The sequence below is a fragment of the Carlito syrichta genome, unplaced genomic scaffold (genome assembly GCF_000164805.1).
Source record: "Carlito syrichta isolate Samal-C Ts95f unplaced genomic scaffold, Tarsius_syrichta-2.0.1 Scaffold305155, whole genome shotgun sequence".
Lineage (NCBI taxonomy): Eukaryota > Metazoa > Chordata > Mammalia > Primates > Tarsiidae > Carlito > Carlito syrichta.
This window is the reverse complement of record NW_007249251.1, coordinates 91505-113308: the sequence shown is the minus strand read 5'-3', so window position 1 is coordinate 113308 and position 21804 is coordinate 91505. Positions and strand designations below refer to the sequence as shown.

At 36.4% G+C, this 21804-nt stretch overlaps 1 protein-coding gene across 1 annotated transcript in view; it reads right to left on the bottom strand.

Moving 5' to 3' along the window:
- Nucleotides 1–21804, bottom strand: part of PDZD8 (PDZ domain containing 8) — a gene marked incomplete at its 5' end in the record, with an annotated part of 117416 nt that overhangs the window by 4113 nt on the left and 91499 nt on the right. Inside the window, one exon of the mRNA XM_008061230.2 lies at nt 3035–3197. Coding sequence (XP_008059421.2) covers nt 3035–3197 — 163 coding nt within the window. The remainder of the gene's footprint in view (nt 1–3034; nt 3198–21804) is intronic.

Genomic DNA, 21804 nt, shown 5'->3' with positions numbered 1-21804 from the left:
CTGATCCTTAGCTTTGCCAGCCCCATCACTGGCCTTCTCTGCTCTTTAGCTTGCCACCTGGTGTCCAGTCATGCTAGCGTTTAGTATGCTTAGCATTCATTTGACTGGTCTCTAAACCATGGAGCCTCTAGAACACCAGGTGCAAACCTTCCCAGTTCCCCTAAAGTTCACCTTCCTCACTCTCTTTTTACTCTGCAGATGATATCACCTTATTTACCAAAAAGACGAACATAAAGCCACCTTTTCTCCATGCCAATAATTTTTAGTATTATGTTATTTCAGAGGCAGAAGAATTCCTTTATTCGGGTATTTGTTCTGGATCCTATCCTCTTATCTCCTTCAGGACATTGCTTCATCAATTATCCTCACTCATATTTTTTCTTCCTCTCTCTTTCTTTTCTTCAAAACCTTCCTTTTTCTTAGTTTCCATGACACTTCACTAAACTGGTTCTGATCATCTCTCCTGTGGTTTAGTTTTCTCCACCCATACCATCTACCCCTTATATGCAAATGTTACCAAGGTTTGCCAGTCACTAGCTGTCTCAACTTTTTTGCCTTCTCCCTGGTAATTACAACCACTTCAGTAGTTTCCAAAACGGTCAACTTTTTCTTTAGTTGGTTCCCCTCTTCACTCTAGTCCTACATTCCTAACTTCTGGCCATCACCATGTGGGTGTTTCTTTTGTGCATTTTCAATGCAGTTAAAAACCTTTGACTATCTCATCCTCTGCCCTCACTACCTATGGTCAATCAACTTTCCACTCCCACTTAACCCAATTTGAATCCCAAAGACAGCCAACTCCCTAGATCCATTCAGTTGTCAACTCTAACTCAGAATTTCAGTTCACTTCCCTTCCCTGTTCGGATCCTCCTGACAGCTGGCCTAAAGTGCTGTAATAAACGGCCCTTAACTGGAATCTCACCCTGAACTTTCCTACTCTAATCATCAAACATACTGTCACCTGATATTCCTAAAGCTTCTACTCCTTTAGCCCACAAACTCGTCACACTGAAATTCAAAGCTTTTTAAACATTCTATGTCCCAGCAAAACTGACTAGACATGTGCATAAATGAAAAATGAATCCATCTAATGGTCTGTAGTAGGTAAAAACTTAACTCAATATAAACCCCATTTTTTTGGTGTTAGAAATCTGCCCTCATTTTATCTCTTCTCCTGTCACCAGATGCTCTATGGAGGTGGCCACTGTATCTCTCAAATTTTCAAAATTTCAAATATACTCAAAAGTTGAGGAAACAGCAAAATAAACTCTATTATTGAGCTTCAGATATAACATTTTGCCAATCTTATTTCAACTATCACTAATCCCTTATCACTAAATGTTTTTAAAACTAGTATTAATCCATATAAATGAATTGATTACAGCTGTATTTTTTGAAAAATACCTGTTGACATGGGGCAAAATCATGACACATGAAAAGAAACAAAGATCACACAAAAATGCATAGTAGGATTTCCATTTGTTTACTGGAGGTGGTCAGAGGATGTATTTATGTACAGGAAAAAGCCAGGAAGGAGACATACAGAAGTGTTCCAGTTATGTTACAAGTTTTAAAACAATGAATGTGTATTACACCTGCCCCTTATCTCAGTAAATATCATCATTATTTTACAAATGTTAGATGTAAAGGAATGGCTCTTGCTTTTTCACTCTGCATACATTTATATTGCTTGGATTTTATTTATTTTTTATAATAGGTATTTACTATTTGTGTATTTGAAACAAAAACCTCAAGAAAGTTATAAAAAGGAAGAAAAAAGTTAATTCTATGCTGTAGGCAAAACCAAAACACAAAATTTATAATGAATTGTGGTTTGAGCTGAGGTAGACTAACTTTTACTTTATATTAAACAATGACATAAAGAATGAGGTCTGTTTTATGTCCCTCCTAAGTGTCTGCGCATCACCTGTGAGCTTATGGAAATGCAGAATCTTGGGTCCTGTCCTAGGTCTGCTGAATCAGAATGCACATTTTAACATCATGTCTCAGTGACTGGCATACATATGAACATTTGAGGAGCACTGCTTATGTCATGATCAGAAAGATTCCCCTTTCGAAAATGTTAACTTAGTTGGGTTTCAAGGTATGCAACTAAATAATTTTCATTATTTTATTGTCCTAATGGATTTCAATCAAAGGCAGGATTTCTTTGACATGTAACTACAGATAATTGTTCCTTGATTTGGGAACTGCTCTACCTTACTATCTTAACTGTGAAAGAGCATATCACATTGCCCTTAAAAAAACCAACTGTGACCAACCACGTGTTCAAGAAATCTCTTGACAAGCTTAAGATGGGTGGGCCAGGTACTATATGGATTGAAAAAGCATGGACTTTTGCACTCACCGCTGTGCACAGTAAGTCCTACTGCTCAGACATACACATACAATCTGCTGTCAAGAGAGTTTTTATTGTTGTTGCTAACAATCCAACTGATAGGAGGGCATGTGGATGACACAGTTTTCAGTGATTTGGGCTGAACTCTGAATAACAACAGACTGACAAACAGCTGGCAAGATGGGATCGCAGGACAGTTCAGTTGTGCCCATTTGGACATCTTAGAGCAACCTTGCTCTGTGGTTCCTTCCCTGTTCACAATATAGTCCTAAGCGATAGGGTTAGTAGTGCTAATACTACCAGTTTTAGTGTCAGAGTAGTAACAGTGGTGGCTGTACAGAAAGGTAAGCACTGACTTGCCCTCACATTCACATTCAATAAAAAAGTGAAAAGAGGAGAAGATTGAAAGGGAAGGAAAATCTGAGTGGTTACATAAAAGGGGTCTAAAGATGAAGTATTTGAAACAAATATACATGAAGACTAAAATGGCATCTATGTTTTAAACGTATTTTGAAGGCCTCTTTCGAATTTGTATTTATAATAAAGTTTATTACTTTATTCCCCATTATAAAAGTAACATGTACATATTATAGAAATAAGAAAAGAGGAAAATCCCCTTATCTACTTCCTAGTTTATCCATAAATGTAGAGTATATTGCATATTAGCACAGTTACCTCCAATAGCAATAAGTCGATCTCCCCGCTGAAGATCTGCAACTGCAGCAGGCGAGTTTGGGGCCACCGTTTCAATTATGACATGCCCAGCATACCCATCAGTTGACTGGACAAGACGAAGCGTAAGCCCAACACTTTGCAAATTCCCTTTTACTAATTCAACCTTTGATAAAGGGGAAAAGAATAAAAACATATTTAATGGATTTATAGTAGCAAAGTAAGAAAACAGTATTAACTGAGGGCACAACAGTTGATGCTGACTTTTGTATCATGATTGTCATTAAAGACAATTAAAAGAGGGAGGAAATCTTTATTGTAACAATATAAATAAACTATTCTTAGACCACACATTTAAATAAAAAATTAAGCACTTTATTTTCAGTATGCCTTGTTACAGATATGCTCCACACTTGCTGTAGAAAATTTATTGGAAATAAACAGAAAGGTAAAATGAAAAGAAAACCACTCTTAACGTTTTGTATTTTCTAATATATACTTCACACAAAATTGAGAATTGTCTCAATAAAACTGAGACTTGTGAATACAATCACATTCTGAATATTTCAAATATAATAGGAATAATCTATGGCATTATATGTGCTTTGGAAACTTTACTTCTTATGGTATATTCTTAGTTTGAGACCAACCATGGCAATGTAGTGAGACCCTTTCTCAATTAAAAAAAAAAATAAAAAAGAAGTTATGGTCCAGTACAATGGATCATGCCTGAGGTTTGAGGCCATGAATTTGAGACTTGTCTGGACAACATGGTGAGACCTCTGTCTCTAATCAAAAGAGATAAAAATTATGTTATTAATGTTATAATTATGTTATCCCATTCGAACTCATCAAAATCATTTGTTTTCTAAATAAATCTGTCATTCAATGTATCAGGACTATGTATACCATATTAACATAATCTGTGAGTTAAAAACATCATCATGCTATTTGTCCTTATTCAAATCACCGATTTAAAAAAAAGATAGAATGCTATATCCCTGCAGATAACAAGATTCAATCAGAGTTTATTGAACTCAATTACAAACCAGTCTAATTGTATTATTCTCCAGCACACATTTCTTAAGTACTGTTCTTCAAGGATATCTCATAAGGAACTTGGCCAAATACCCTGCTAATATCCAAATATGTCACCAACTATACTGCTTTAATATATAAATCTCACTTAGAAATTCAATTTTGCTACCTGATGATGATGGCTGGTAAAATAACCCTTACTGGAAGTTGTTCTTTAATTTGGGTAACAGGTTTTCTAAAGTTCTTTTTATTTTAAGGAAAATCTCAATCATGTTACATTTAAGAAATGAGAAATATGGTCGAGTTTTGAACCACCTAAAGATTTACGAAACACAAACCCTCTCCAAAAAATATCATTTGTGTTTAAATCTCCCAAACATCTGTCCAGTTCTTGTTTTATGACACAGCAGATATCACCTTACAATGTTAAAGTACTTTACACATTTAAGGATTTTAACCAAGTCCTTAAGAACACATTCTCTCAAATCCAGGAGGATAAATATATTCTTAATATATAGACTGCTGAAGCTAAATTGCAGAATGTAAATTATCTGGTTACAGGAAGCCAAGGGTAGCAAATGAGTATAAAAGCTAAACTGTATTAGTCAGAGTACTGTACATTTAAAAAATTAACACTTGGACTTGGATTGTGTTTTTGTGACTTTCTCTCTGCTCTTAAATTAGAATGGATGTTGGGGAAAGGGCTGAGAAGTGAATTGAGGCCAGTATAGTACTTGTGTAATTAAGTTTCTTAATTTATTTTCTCCCTACAAAACATTTTTTTCCCTTTGCTTTTCTTAATACAAATGATACTTGAAGTAAACATTCCAGATTTTAAAAAAAGAGATAAGGTTTTCAACAGGAATAATTAATCAGGGCAAACACTACATTACTTCCCTTTCTCCCCAATTTTTTTAAAACCACTGATTATTAGTAAATGCTCTTAATTTCACACTTACACAGGGAACAGAAGACACTGTTTCTTTCACCTTTTTCTTGTTAAAATCTTGTTTTGTTTTCTTTGAAGCTCGCACACCACTGGCCTATCTAGTTTTAGAAATATTGTTTTAGCATTCCCTGAAATGGAAATTATCACCTTATGTTCTGACGTGATTCAGAAAGTTTCAGAATAGAAAAACACCACTTAATTTAAACTCGACAAAACAAAGCATTTTAAAATGAGTACCACACAAAAATATTGCTCTTTTAATGTAAAATTTAAGATAAAATTTAAGATAAAGACTATCTAAATGATACATGACTACAGGAACACAGTTGTTATCTCCCCTGTGGTGAAACTACTATTTTTAGATGGGATTGGGCATGTTCAGGGTGGTATGGCCATAGACAAAACTCCTATTTTTAAACCAGAGTAGTGATAAAAGAAAGATACATCCAATAATTCTCTCCCATATATATCTATATTTTAAAATCATAAATAAGACTATTGGATATATCCTGCACTTTAAAACATTTGCCAAAATAGAACTTTTAAAATGATGATATAAAAATTAAAGATAAATAGATATACTAAATATTTTTCCTACGTCTGGTGAAGTATGGGTCATACATTTCCTGGAATATATTATCTGAAAGGTTTTGGTTTTCAAAATTTCATTATGGAAAAATTTAAATACCTACAAAAGTACAGAGAACAGTACAATGAACCTGTGGTAGACTGTAAAATATGGTCACAAATTCCTCCTATCCCCATGTCATCAGAGGTATACCTTGGTTTCTCTACCCCTCTCCCAGTAACCAATATAACTAGAAAAAGTAAGTAGAGGTACAGACAAGCTGAACTTCAATCCTGACTTACCTGACTATACTCAACAATGGCAAAATATATTCTTTTAAAGTGTACATGATAAGTTCATCAGGTTGTGGAAGGTCAGAAAACAAGTATCAATAAATTTTAAAAGACCGAATTCATACCAGGTATGCTTTCTGACTATAATGGAATTCAATGTGAAATCACTAACACTAACAATAACTTAGGAAACTCTGAAATATTTGCAAAGAAAAACAACACACTTTTAAATAACTCATGAGTCAACTAAGAACTCACAGAGAAATTTGAAATTATTTTGAATGGAATGACATTTTGACCCATCTAATTTTGAAATTACAGTTTTAGGCTGAGTGCTGTGGCTCAGCCTGTAATCCCAGTACTTTGGGAGGCTGAGGTGAGAGGATTGCCTGAGGCTGGGGGTTCAAGACCAACCTGGGCAACTTGGTGAGACCTCGTCTCTACAATAAATCACAAAAACAAGCCAGGTGTGGTGGTGTGCTGAAGTTCTAGCTACTTTCAAAGGCTGAAGCAGAAGGATCGCCTAAGCCCAGCAGGTCAAAGATGCGGTGGCCATGAGCGTGCCACTGCACTCCAGCCTAGGCAACAAGAGTGAGACTCTAACTCAAAAAAAAAAAAAAAAAAAAAATTATAGTTTTAGCATTCCCTGAAATTAGAAAATATTTTGGACAGAACCAATCAAAATTTGTGGGACACAACTAAAGCAGTGTTTAGAGGAAATTTAAAATTTTAAATGCTCATATATTGGGGGAAATCTAAAACTACTGATCCAAGTCCCCACTTTAAGAAACTAAAAACCCTAAAGTAGAAGCAAAGAAAGAATGAAGAATAGAAATGAATGAAATAGAAAAATTTTAAAGTGAAATCAATAAAAGCTGACTCAATGAAAATGGCCAATAAGACCAAGAGCCTCTGTTAAACTAATCAAGGAAGAAAAAAAAAAAAGAGAGAGAAGACACATATCACCAAAATCAATGGCTATTATTAAAAAAAAACAAAAACCAAAAAATGTTGGCAGGGATGTGGAAAAAGGAAAACTGTTATACAATTAGTAGAAATGTAGATTAGTACAGCCATTAAGGACAACAATATGGAGGTTCCTCAAAAAATTAAAAATACGGGCAACCCCTTCAGGTCACCTCCCACTGTGGGAGCTTTTCTGTCACCTCCCACTGTGGGAGCCTTTCTGTCCTCTTAATAAATCCTGCTTTCTTAAAAAAAAAAAAAAAAATACAACTACTGTATTGTTTAACAATCCCACTACTGGGTATGTATCCAAAGAAAGCAAAATCATTATGTTTTCATACATATCTGCACTCCCATGTTTACTGCAGCACTATTCACAAGAGCCAAACTATGGAGTCAACCAAGTGTCCACCAATGGGTGAATGGATTTTAAAAAGTAATATATAAACACAATGGAATAATACAAATCAGCCACACACACACAAAAAAAATCCTGTGATTTGTAACAACATGCACGAACAATAATATATTAACAATAATGTGTTATATACTTCAAAATAGCAAAAAAAAAAAAAAGGAAATTTTGAATGTTTTCGCCACAAAGAAATAACAAATGTTTAAGGTAATGGCTATGCTAAATACCCTAATTTAATCATTAAAACAACATAATATATACATGTATCAAAATATCAGACTGTACCTTATTAATATGTATAATGTGTCAATTAAAAACAAAATGAAGCTTAAAGAAAAAGAGGGATATATCACTACGGATCTTACTGATATTAAAAGAATAAGGCAATATTATGATCAACTTTATCTCAGTACATTTGACAACCTAGATGAACTGGAAAAATGCCCTTGAAAGATAAAAATAACAAAAACCCAAAATTACAGAAATTTTGAATCTCCATATATCAATTAAATATATCAAATTCATAATTATAAACCTCTTCTCACCCTAAAACAAACAAGAAACTTCAGATCTAGAGTATTTTATTGGTGAATTCTTAAAGAAGAAATAATAATAATCTTACCTGGACTCTTTTAGAAGTAGAGAAAGAGGGAACACTTCCCAAATCATATGTTAAGGCCAATGTTACCCTGATTCCAAACCCAGGCCAAGATGAAACAAGAAAACAGAAGTACAGACTAATATCTCCAATGCTCAAGCATGGATGCAAAACTTAACAAAGTTTTAAGAAATTTAATTAAGTAATATTTTAAAAAGATATTTATCATAACCAAGTGAAACCAATTCCAGGAACCCAAGGTTGGTTTAGAAGTCAGAAATCAATCAATGTAATTTACCATATTGATAAAACAATGAAGAAAGCCATATAAAAATTTTAAAAACTGCAAAAGAAAAAAAAAATGAACAAATCCAGCATCCATTCAAAGCCCTTTAGCAAACTAGAAACACAAGGCACTTTTCTGAACTTGGTTAGAAATCCACAAAAATCTACAAGTAACATAAAACTCAACTCTGTTTTCTACCTCAGATAAGTAACAAAGCTTTTACAACTTCAATTCAACATTGCACTGGAGGTTATAGTCAGTGTAATGAAGAAAAAGGGGAAAAGCATAAAGAATGGAACGGGAGAAAAAAACCTGTCTTTATTTGCATATAACATGATCCTGTATATCAGTGGTCCCCAACCTTTTTGGCATCAGGGACTAGTTCCATAGAAGATAATTTTTTCACAGGGTGTTTTCAGGATGATTAAAGCACACAACATTTACTGTATACTTTATTTTTATTATTACATTGTAATATATAATGAAATAATTATACAACTCAACATTAAAAAAAGAGGTGTGGACAGAAGTGGTAAATAAAATAATGGGTGGGCCACACATGAACTAAAATAAGTGTCAGATTCTGACTTAAAGCCTGCCACCGGCTGCAGATATACAACTGAAGTACATCAACTCACTTGCTACTCACTCATAGGATTTTGATGAGTCTGCAAGCAACTGATTTATTATGGTCTCCGTGCAATCAAACCTCACTGCCAATGCTAATCTGTATTTGCAGCCACTCCCCAGTGCATCACCACCTCAGCTCTACCTCAGATCATCAGGTATTAAATTCTCATAAGGAACATACAACCTAGATCTCTCGAATGCACAGTTCACAATAGGATTTGTGCTCCTATGAGACTCTAATGCCACAGCTTATCTGATAGGAGGCGGAGCTCAGGCAGTAACGTGAGTGATGGGGAGCGGGTGTAAATACAGATGAAGCTTCTCTTGCTCACCTCCTGCTCTGTGGCCCGGTTCCTAACAGGCCATGGATCAGTACTAGTTGATGGCCTGAGGACTGGGAACCCCTGCTATACAAAGATAATCCCAAGAAATTTATAAAACATCTGTTGGAGCTATTAAGTGAAATTAGGTCACCTGCTACACAATCAATATTCAAAAGTCAAATGAGTTTCTATGTACTAGCAACAAATAATTAGAAAATCTAAAAATAATCCAACTCCATGACAGTAGCACTAAAAAAACCCTTAGGATTAGGTTTAATGCAAGATGTATAAAACCTATATGCTGAAAACTACAACATACTGCATTTTTATGAACATTTTAAGAGAAATTAAAGAAGACCTAAATAAATGGAGAAAGATACCATGGTGACGCTGGGTGGTGTAGGGTGTAGTTGCTCAGTGAGTTCTTGGCTTCACCTCAAAAAAGAATTTCAGAACAAATCCAAAGTATAGTTTAAGATAGGATTTATGGGGGGGGGAACATGCTCAAGAGAGAACATGGGTGCCTATAAGATAGGATACATTGCCTTGCTGGCAGCTGAATGCTTTGTAAATTTTCTTAGTGATGATTAAGCAATCTATTCTTTAAGCTAAGTTCTGTGTGGAGTACATGTTGGGTAACAATCTATTAATCACAAGCTTTATTGATCATAACCTTCTAGTCGTCATTGTTTACTTCTAAACTTACTTGGAGTTATATGAAATTTTTAAGATAATGGTAAAGGTTACTGTTTTACAGCTTGATTAAAGTTTTTTGTTTTTTAAAGAACTCCATGCTCCACTGCCTCTGCCAAATTCCTTACTGCCCTGTTTTATGGTTTCTGTAACTAGTGTGCCAACCTCTCTACATTCCAGAGTTGGATCTGGGGAACCTAGTCAGTGCAGGTATTGTTTCAGAGTTATGTTTTGATAAGTCATCACCCTGGTGCCTGGCCATTTGGTCTTCTAATTATCTAAGTTATGCCTGCCTGCAAGAAACTCATCTATTTATTCTAAGCTAAGCTAATTATCCTGCCTCAATGGTTCATAAATTGGAAGATTTATTATTATTATTAATATTTTGAGTTGGATTTTCACTCTGTTGCCCAGGCTGGAGTGCAGTGGCACACTCCCAGGCACTGCAGCCTCAACCTGCTGGGCTCAGGTAATCCTTCTACTTCAACCTTCCAAGTAGCTGGAACTACAGGTACACGCCACCACACCGGCTAATTTTTTGATTTATTAGAGATGAGGTCTCGCCAAGTTTCTCATCAAGTTGCTCAGGCTGGTCTCAAATCCCTGGACTCAGGCAATCTTCTCGCCTCAGCCTCCCAAAGTGCTGGTATTACAGGCTTGAGCCACCTCGCCCAGTCTCATTATTATTAAGATGACAATTCTCCTCCCCAAATTTATCTACAGATCCAACATAATCCCAATCAAAAACCTTGCAGGTTTTTGGAGAAGAGAAGAAAAACACCTAGAATAGCCAAAACACTCCTTAAATATAACAAAGTTGGAGGTCTTACACTACCTGGTAGAGATTGAGACAATGTGGTTATTGGCCCAGGGCAGACATATTGATTAGTGTAACAAAAAGTCCAGAAACACACCCACATTTATATGGTCAATTTATTTTTGACACTGATGCTAGACTAATTCATAGGAGAAAAGGTATGCTGGAACAACTGGATGTCTGGATAGGGGAAAAATAAATTCATCCATCACATAAAAATTTACTAGAAAAGTAAAATAGACCTAAACTTAAGGACTACAACTATTAGATTTATAGAAGACAGAACAAAACCTTTATGACACTGGGTTAAGCAAGAATAGGGTTATGCAAGGACACAAATAGTACAGTCTATATAAGAAAAAACCAAGAACTGGTCAATTGGTGAAAATCAAACTGTTGTATATCCATATAAAGAATACTTACCAGCAACAAAAAAATAAAATATTAATACATACAATAACATGGATAAATCTCAAAGACAAGCTAAGTGAAAGGAGTCAAGCAAAAAAGACTATTTACTCCATGATTCAGTTGGTATGAAATTCTAGGAAAAGTAAAATTATAGTGACAGAAAGCAAATTAGAACTTGCTGAGGACTGTGAGTTGGGTGCTGGGGATTCAGAGCAAGTAACACAAGTAGTAGATGGTTCACCACGTACGATGATTATACGTAGATTTTTCAACTTTACAATGTTGTGAAAGCAAAATGTTTTCAGTATGTTCAAGATAAACTTATTTTAAGTTGAAAATAGCTCCATAAAAATGTGATATTTTCAGTTTATGACAGATTTATCTGGATGAAACTCCAACGTAAGTCAAGGAACATCTGTAATGTTTATGAAGAGCTGAAAATATGCTATATCTTGATTGGGGTAGAGGTTAATTGTATGATTGCATACAATTAACAAAATTCACCAAAGTGAACACTTAGTGAATTTTGTTGTGTTTAAATTATACCTCAATAAAGTTATTCAAAGTAAAAACAAACAAAGCTTTATATATATATATCAGTTTTTGTCTTAAAATGCTTAAATATGCAATTCATTAATTTGAATGGCTGTTTTCCAATTTATCTAACTCAATTAAACAACTTGGTATAAATTTAGATGATCCTTAAGTCAAACAGGAAGAAGAGCAATATTTTGACATAAGTTAAATGGCAAAACTGTCTATCAATGCATACCGACTCTTAACTATAGACAACTGGAATAACTATTGTAGACACAGGATTTAACCATATACAATTATAAGAAGCAAGAACAGTATGTCTGAAAGAAAAAAAAACTATAATGCAAAATTTTATTACTGCTAAAAAAGAATTATAATAAACTTTTAATTTTTATCAATTATTTGCCTGTGGTTAAAAAATTAAATATGCAAAAATTACATAAGAGCACCAGTCCTGTTTCCTCAGGTCTTCCACTCACCCCACCCCCACACCATAGCAACTATTTTTATTTTTATTTTTTTTATTTTATTTTTGAGTTGGAGTCTCACTCTGTCACCCAGACTGGAGTGCAGTGGCCACTCCTGGCCACCGCAGCCTCGACCTGCTGGGCTCCAGCGATCCTTCCGCCTCAGCCTTCCGAGTAACCGGAATTACAGGCGCGTGCTACCACGCCCAGTTGATTTTTTGATTTATTGTAGAGATGAGGTCTTGCCTGCCCAGGCGGGTCTTGAACCCGCGGGCTTAGGCAATCCACTCACCTCAGCCTCCCAAAGGTGCGGGATTACAGGCTGAGCCACCGAGCCCGACTGTAACTATTTTTAAACTCTGTTTTTAGTTGTTCTGGGGGTTACTGCTCTCTAGATAATATGCATACATCATTATTTCTTAATATACCAAAATTTGGAAAATGTATTTACTTCCTACTGTAACAGATAGGGATGTTAGTCTATTCTTCCTTCCCTCAAATTATAGAATTACAACACTGTTTTCAGTTCCTCTACATAACTTCCTTGTAACTTTAATAAACTTATACCCCTATTTCTTATTTATCAACTATAGACAATATGTACCTTGATATTAGTTCTTCTATTCTTCTCTCCACCTCTCTTATTCCTTCTAAACTCTACCATCAACATTGATAATTGTTATATTCATTTTCTGACTATAACTAAGCACCAAGACTGATTCTAAAAACTAAAAATCAGCAAATAGTGTTTTGAATATTGTTAATATATATTGTTTATTGCAAAGCTGGGCATCATTACATTTTCTATCTTGTGTAACCTCTTATTTTTCTTGAAGAATTTTTTTTTCTTTCAACATGGCTTTAATAGTCGGCCCTCCATATCCAATACCTCACCAAGAATACCAAAATCTGTGGATGCTCAAGTCCCTTATATAAAATGGGGGTAGTAAAGTAGGTCCTCTTTAACCACAGGTATCAATCTGAGGTTTGTCGAATCTGGGGTAGAAATCTGTGGATATGAAGGGCTGACTGAACTTTAATCATAGATTTAAGTACCGCTTCTGTGACTAGCTTGTAAATGAATTCATTCACTTGCTTTTTATTTAGCGCCCAGTTGAAGTGAAGTTTTACTTCACCCCCTACTCCCACTCCTGCCAAAAAAGCCAGTTAACAAATATAGAAGGAATAATCAAATTAGAAAAATTACCATTTGGTACACACTCTCCAAAAGGGTAGAGGGTGTATGTGTAGAATGTGTGTGTGTGTGTGTATGTGTTTGTATGTATATACATATGTATGTATTTATTTAGAGTCAGAGTCTCACTCTGTTGCTCAGGCTGGAGTGCAGTGGCATGCTCACAGCCATGCAAGTGTCAACCTGCTGGGCTCAGACAATCCTTCCACCTCAGTTTTCCAAGCAGCCGGAACTGCAGGCATGTGCTACCATGCCTGGCTAATTTTTTGACATATTGTAGAGACGAGGTCTCACCAAGTTGCCCAGGCTGGTCTCGAACCCCTGGGCTCAGGCAATTTTCTTGCCTCAGTCTCCCAAAGTGTTGGGATTACAGGCTTGAGCCACTGCATCCGGCCAGGAACATGTATTTTAGAAGAAACACACACACAAAGAGAGACTAAAGATATCTAACAATCTGAAGTAACATATGAATCCTGATCAGATGCCAGTTATAAAAAAGCTAAAAACATTTATGGGACATTGAAGACATTTAAAAATAGGCTGAAAATTAGTTGAAATTAGAAAATCATCAATTTTCTTATGTGTGATCATTATTATTATGGTTACATAAAATGTTCTTGTTTTCAGAAGTTTTAAACTGAAATACGTAATGTGAAATATCACAATGTTAACCTCTCTGAACTTAATGGGTGAAACAGGATAATAACTATCATAGATGGGGAGCTATAAAAAGGTTCAGTATCTGTTACCATTACTATTATTAGTTAGACTTATCACTACTAGTCAAAAATGGGGCTGCAAAAGGAAATTAAAAAATCAGTCAGTTGTAAAGATCATCAGTTCAAAAGTTATTAGAATTTTCAGACAGTATTATATTGTTCACACATTAATTTACTTTTATAGTATCAAAATAGGGAAACTAAAACAATTTTACAATTATTTGATTTAAAGAAATGTCTTATTAGAGGAGACAAAGACAATGAGTGAAATGCCAGCATTTAATAAGGGAAAATAACCAGTTCAAACCCACTAGAAGAATGTACTTACGAAGAATAAAAATTATACTGACAGTGATACTGATATTTTCACAAAACTGTAAGTTTTTAATCCCATCAGAAAGTTTCCTCTATGTGGGAGACTATAGACATATATTTAGATTTTATAAATGAAAGAAGGGGGAAAAGGGAAAAGAAGAGAGAAATTGTATGTCTTACAGCCAAATAAAAGCAGAGTAAAGACAAAATGAATGTAGAGCAACATAATATTGTGCTTTGGACTGCTGATCAGAATCTTTATTTAAAAAGAGAAACGAGGGTGAAGATAGAAAATATCTATGATAACAAATACAGATATAGATTATGGTTGGGGGCAGGTGTTGGTCAACTCCAACAGTCAGCATTAATCACTTTTTGTTTCTTTCAGAAACCAACTGGTTGTTTTTAAGTTCCACCAAAATCTGGGTGCTCCCCTATTCCAAAAGATAAACTACAATTAAGAAAAAAATATAACTTCTCATCAAAATCTTTGTAGATAGTGGAAGTTTTCTTTCTGTGCTTCTTCCAGAAAACAAGGAAAACTTGGTTCCTCACTGTCCCAAGCAAGGATCAAGATTTTTGTGGCACAGGAGGTAATAAATGGGGTCACAACACCTTTCCCCTTTGAAATACTCATCTGGTTACATCCATGGTATTTGTCTGAAAGTCTCAGTCAAATTCTATAAGTCTAAGTTTGTGATGACGTAAGCTTTACAACCTCCAGAGTCCTGAGACTGTTTAGACCACATGGACTTTATCTACTGAGGTCAATATCTAAATATGGTTAGTGCTGTTTTAGAGAGTTATCTAAGCTGTATTCTAAGACTGAAGCATGGTGTGCCACAAGACATGTGTGGATAAGATGCTATGGAAATTTAGGAGAGGTCAAGACTGCCTCTAAGTGAGTAGTCTGGGAAGGCTTCATATAAGGGTATGGTATTTAGGTTATGTGTTAAAGCATGAGAAGAATCTCCAATAGTCTATGGGTTGGGTGGGAGGTGTCAGATGAGCCAGGAGAGGTTATCATTCTGGGCCATGGTAGCATTGTTAGAGAAAAGAGATGGAGACAAAGACCACATCAGGAAATTGAAACCATCATGATCATATCTATCAGTTGATATTTAATGGAAGAGAAAATTCCTACCCTGATTATAATAGAACACATTTTACTAGGAAACAGAAGCAGCATTTCATAAGCATTTCACAAAACATACAACAGAATCCTACATATTCTGATTATCTAACAAATAAAAGGTCCTACAATATGTTATCTTGAAATAAATATATATGGAATTTATAACATCTTGTATATCTATTTGCCAGACACATGTTCCTGTACTTTGTGGCATGACTGACATTTAATAAGAGAATGAAGAAATAAAATAAATAATACTTATTAAATACTTTATATATGCTCAGTAAGATCAACAATTTTAAAAAATTTATTTTACTTTAGAGTTATGGGGTGCATAGAAGGATTAATTACATAAGTAAATTGCATGCAGGTAAGGTTTGGGCTTCTAGCAAGCCCTCTCCCCTGGTAATAGACCTGGTACCAAGTGTGTGGGTGTGTGCCTCTTATCCCTCCCTCTCTCCTTTAGCAAAGTCCAGCATCTATTGTTCCCATCTTTGTGTTCATGTGTCCAGTGATCAGGGCCCACTTCTGAGTGAGAACATGCAGTTTTCAGTTTTTTTGTTTCTGGGACAGTTCACTTACAATGATGGTCTCCAATTGTATCCATGTTGCTGCAAAGGATATGATTTTGTTCTTCTTTATAGCTGCATAGTATTCCATCATGTATATATACCATTTTCTTGATATCCAGTCCACTTTTGATGAATATTTGGGTTGGTTCTATGTTTTTTGCTATTGTGACTAGTGCTGAAATTAACATATGTGTGCAGGTGTTTTTTTGGTAAAGCAATTTCTGTTCCTGTGGGGTGGGTATATTCCTAGAGCAACTGCTGGATTGTACAGTAGCTCAATTTTTAGTTCTTTGAGAAAATGTCACAATACTTTCCACAAAGGCTGAACTAGCTTACATTTCCACCAACAATGTAGAGGCAATTCCTTTTCTCCACAGCATTGCCAATACCTATTGTTTTTTTACTTTTTAATAACAGCCTTCCTTACTAGCAATACCAAAGTTTGCAAGTCCTCTCCAGTTTGGGGACTGCAACCCTCTAAACTCGTGTATGGTTATAATGGAAACAGTCATGCTTATATAACATGGTTTCAGTGCCCTGACTTATCGAATAGTCCAGGGGCACACACTGAACCCAAGCAGGACCAGAGTTCCTTCCAGGATGTTTGAAATTCAGGTCGATTTCTTGAATTGAATAAATATATCATAGCTCTGGGTATCTGTGTGTGTGTGTGTGTGTGAGTGAGACACTGACACATAACACTTGATGAATTATTTAGCTCGTATTCTCATTTTTACTTTTTGTTTTAAGTCGGGGTTGCCCAGACTAGAGTGCAGTGGTATAATCACAGCTCACCACAGTCTTGACTTGAGCTGAGGTGATCTTTTGTTTCAGTCTACTGAGTAGTTGGGACTACAGGTGTGTGCCACCATGCCTGGCTAATTTTTGACTTTTTTTTTTTTTTTGTAGAGATGAGGTCTTGCTACGTTGCGTAGGCTGGTCTTGATCTCCTGGGCTCAAGCAATCCTCCGCCTCAGCCTCTGAAAGTGCTGGGATTACAGGTGTGAGATACTACATCTGGCTGTGTGTGTTCTTAAGGACTGGGAAGTGGAGGGTGAAGAATAAAGCACACAGCCAGGAGCAGAGAAGAGAGGAACTAACTTAATGGTGGTTTATCTCTGGTTCCAATTTATTTCTAAGGGATGGTTGCATTCCTGCTTAAAGCTGTGTAGAGTGTAACTCACACAACCACAAACAGTGGTCCTGATACTGTTGGGGTTTATAAAATGCTCTGGTATCCTTCAAATAAGTACCCTTTTTTCTGCTTAGACTAACTGTAGTGAGTATCTGTTTCTCTTTAACAGGTTCTGGCTTACCAAGCATTATGCTAGAGTGTCATATATAATATCTCATTACACTCAAGTGTGCTTTATTTATTAAATTGGAAAGCTACAAATAAATTATAAAGGTAGGATATACTCTGTGGTTTAGTATCTATCAACTGGCCTGAATTTTGTTGGAATCAAAAAGTAGATTTCTATTGGAGAAGGAATACCGTTGTTCTGACATAAAAAAGAATTTGATTCAATTGTCAAGAACTGTGGACAAGCTGGGCACAATGGTGTGCACCTATATTCCCAGCTAATTTGGAGGCTGAGGATCACTTGAGCCCAGGAGTTTGAGACTAGCATGAACAACACAGCGAGACCTCATCTCAAAAAAGAAAAAAAAAATTGCTGACATATGCTAACTAAATAGCAATTACATGAGCTGAATCACAGGTTCAATACATACAAGACTGTAGACAGCCAGCATTTAACTTCACTGATAATGTCAGTCACAGGTTCAAAAATTCTAGCTATATGTGCATCTCTTTTGTAGAGAGCAATTTAGTAACATTGCCAAGATAGTCTTTAGAAGCTCTCACACTCTAACATCCTTATGAGCCCATTGTGGACCCAGCTGGGATACCCTATTTTCACCTGGGGGAAAAACAACGTATCTATTTTTTTAATCCCTTCTTAAGAAGGACATAATTTTATACAGTGGTAAGAAGAGAATATATATTCAATCACACATCAATGTAGCTCTTATTTTATAAACTGTTCTCTTCTACTTCTAACATTAAGCAAAAATTCAAAAGTAAAAAGATCACTAAGTGAAAGACCTAAATTACTATGACCAGGTATAATTTGAACATTCATCAAAAAAATTTCTGAAAAAGACATCATGAGAACTATTTCCAACTTTTTTTTGTAAAGTAGTGGGGCACGGAAGGGAGAAATGTGGCATAAGACACTATAATCAGTGCATGTATACACACGATGCCAGTATAAAACTAAACTTTCAACATCAGGCTTTTAAATTCAGATAAGCATTCCTAGTCCTTCTGGCCCATACTGTAAACCGGTATCTATTCTACCAGAATTCTCACTATATTTCAATAAAAAAGGATGCCCACAATCTTCAGAAACTTCAGTATAACTCTCTGTCCTCCAACTGATATGGCAATATTTTCAAAAAAATCATTAATGTTGACCTAAGAAATACACGTTTAAAAAAACCTGATCGGTTCCGGTAAGATGGCGATGGAATAGGGGGACTTGTGAGATTCTCCGAACGTGAGTTCCCAAAAAGACTCTTACTTTTCTTCCCTCAGCCCCAGCCCACCACCAGTCATGCTGGTCCGAGGCCTGGGGACATTCGGTCCCACACAGGACCGGATATTGCAGCCTCCTGCTGATGCTTTTCCACCATACGCGACTCCCACCTGCGTGGGAGTCTCGGGTTTCGGCTCCCTCCCTGGCTACATCGTCTCTTGCCCAGCACCCAGCACCAAGCCGCTGGTCACTCAGGGAGGCTCTGGGCACCCACCCCTCAGAGACACCGGTCCCATTCCTGGCTGAAGTACCTGTGGGGGGCCCAGGGCCACTCTCGCCACTCACCGCTTGCCATTGGAGATTTGGAGCACTGGGGCTCTGGGCCCACCCTGGCTGAGGCTCTCAGCGCATGACCCCAAGCTTGGGGACCCAGAAAAGCAGAGAGAAACGAATCTGCGAAAGTGAAACTGCCTCGGCCATTCTCCAGGCAGAGTTCCATTGCCCCGCTCACCTATCAACAACCCCCACCTCGGTTCCTAAGATAACTTTGCTAAACAGGAGACAAAGCCCCACCCCTATGCTGAATTAGACAAAAGCAACTCCCAGGCAGCAGGCTAAAAAAAACAAACCCAAACTGCGAGTAAATCCAGCTGCCTGCAACGAAAAACAAAGGGGAGAGGCTAGAGATCAGAGCTGAAGTGACTTTAGTCTGATCTCTTATTTTGACTTTAGATTTTATCATTTTGACTGTTTTGATCACTTTTGTTATTTGCTTTCTGACTTACACTGTTTCATGATTTTATTGGTCTGTCTCTGTGTAGCTACCAGTATTCCTTAGGAAATCTTTCTTACGTGTCTTTTTTCACTTCTCTCTGGCCTTGTGTCTCTTTCTTACCTGATAGTTGGTATGTATGTCTGTTTTCCCTCTCGCCTTCTCGCTTTCTAACTTCCTATTGACCCCCCTTCCTCCATTATTTTCCTCTTTTATACCCTCTTTTAATCTAGGGGCCAAGTCTACATACTGCTGCATGGACAGATTGTAAGGCAGAGGGAAATAGGTTCCAGTGTGCTCATACACCTGTTGGTGGATGCTAGAATCAGCATATACATTCTGAACCACAGCTTCCTCCTCAATTAAACCTCAAAGCTGCAAAAAGTACAGCCCACAGCCCACTCTCCAACCTCAAAAGTGGACAAAGCCAGAAAACACTCATGAAGAAAAACAGGATATTGCAGAAGTGAAATGAAAGCAACCCCACCTTCCCTCAAAAACAAAATTAAAGAAGGGGAGGGAAAGGGCGAGAGAGAGAAAAATCTACCCAAATGAAGAAAAACCAAAAGAAGAGTATGGGTCTCTCCCAGACTCCTGGGAGGGCAGACACTGAGAAAACTGACTATGGAATGCAAACAATGAAGAGCCCCCAGAATGAAGGGCTTCAAACTACAAACCTAGATATCAAGACATTAATGGAGATATTAAAAAGAATTGAGAAGACACAAGAAGAAACTAGGAAAGAGCTGATATTTGAGATAACAATAATAAAGAATACTGTGAATGAAATAAATAACAAACTGAAAAGCATGGAAAGCAGAATTACCCAAGCAGAAGAAAGAATCTTAGAGCTTGAAGACCAAAATATAGAACTAACCCAAATTCTTAGAAACACAGAAAATAAGCTCAAAAAGACAGAACAAAACCTTCAAGAGATGAGCGATTACTTCAAGAGACTGAACCCAAGAGTAATTGGCCTTCCTGAGGCAGAAAGAGAGACAGAGACCACACTGGAACAAACTTTCCATGAGATTATTCAAGAAAGTCTCCCTTATCTAATCAGTGATGCAAAAATTCAAACACAAGAGATTCAGAGAACCCCTGCAAGACAACAAATGAGAAGACCAACTCCTAGACACATAATAATTTGCTTAAACAAAGTAGGCATAAAAGAAAAAATCCTAAACGCAGCAAGAGAAAAAGGCCAGATCACCTACCATGGAAGACCAATTAGAATAGCTGCAGATTTATCTACAGAAACCCTGCAGGTTAGGAGAGCTTGGAGCCCTATCTTCAAAGTCCTAAAAGATAAACAATTTCAACCAAGAATAACCTACCCAGCCAAGCTAAGCTTCATCAGTGAGGGAGAATTAAAATCTTTCCCAGATATCCAATCCCTTAAAACTTATGCTGCCACCAAACCAACTCTTCACGAAACACTTAAGAAAGTACTAAACACAGAAGAAAAGGAAAAAAGAACAACGTTCTTCACAAGAGTACAGGAAAAAGAATAAAATACACATGAACCTACCCCAAAACCAAAAGAAAGACAAAAAAACCAAGTGGAAGAACAACAACTCTCTAAGAACTCTATGTTAGGGAAGAACTCTCACATTTCAATAATTAGCCTGAATGTGAATGGACTAAACGCACCACTGAAAAGACATAGAATTGCAAAATGGATAAAATATCACCAGGCAACAATATACTGCCTTCAAGAGACCCATCTCACTAGAAAGGACATACAAAGTATGTCCTTTTGAAGAACTCAAAGTAAGAGGATGGGAAACAAATTTTCAGGCGAATGGAACACAAAAGAAAGGAAGAGTCACGATCCTAATTTCAGACAAAATACCATTTAAGCTATCAAAAATTACAAAGATACAGAGGGCCACTACATAATGATAAAAGGTGCACTCCATCAACAAGAAATATCTATCCTAAACATATATGCACCCAACATAGGTGCACCAACTTTCATAAAGCAACTTCTAGGAAAATTAAAGAAAGATATTGACTCTAATACCATCATAACTGGGGACTTTAATACCCCACTCACAACCCTAGACAGGGTAGCAGGACAAAAAATCACCAATGAAATCTGGAACCTCAATGTGACTCTTGACCAAATGGACTTAATTGATACCTACAAACACTCCATCCAAAGACCACAGAATACACATTTTACTCATCAACGCATGGAACGTATTCTAAGATCAACCACATAATTGGCCATAAATCAAGCATAAGTAAATTTAAAAGGACCGAAATTCTACCATGCACCTTCTCGGATCACAGTGGAATAAAAATAAACATTAACACCAACAAAGTCCCCCCAAAACCCATAAAGACATGGACACTAAACAGCATGATGCTAAGTAACTCCTGGGTCAATGATGAAATCAAAACAGAGATCAAAAGATACCTGGAAACAAATGAAAATGAAGAAACATCTTACCAAAATCTCTGGGACACCATGAAAATTGTAGTAAGAGGAGAATTTATATCACTACAAACACACATGAAGAAAATGG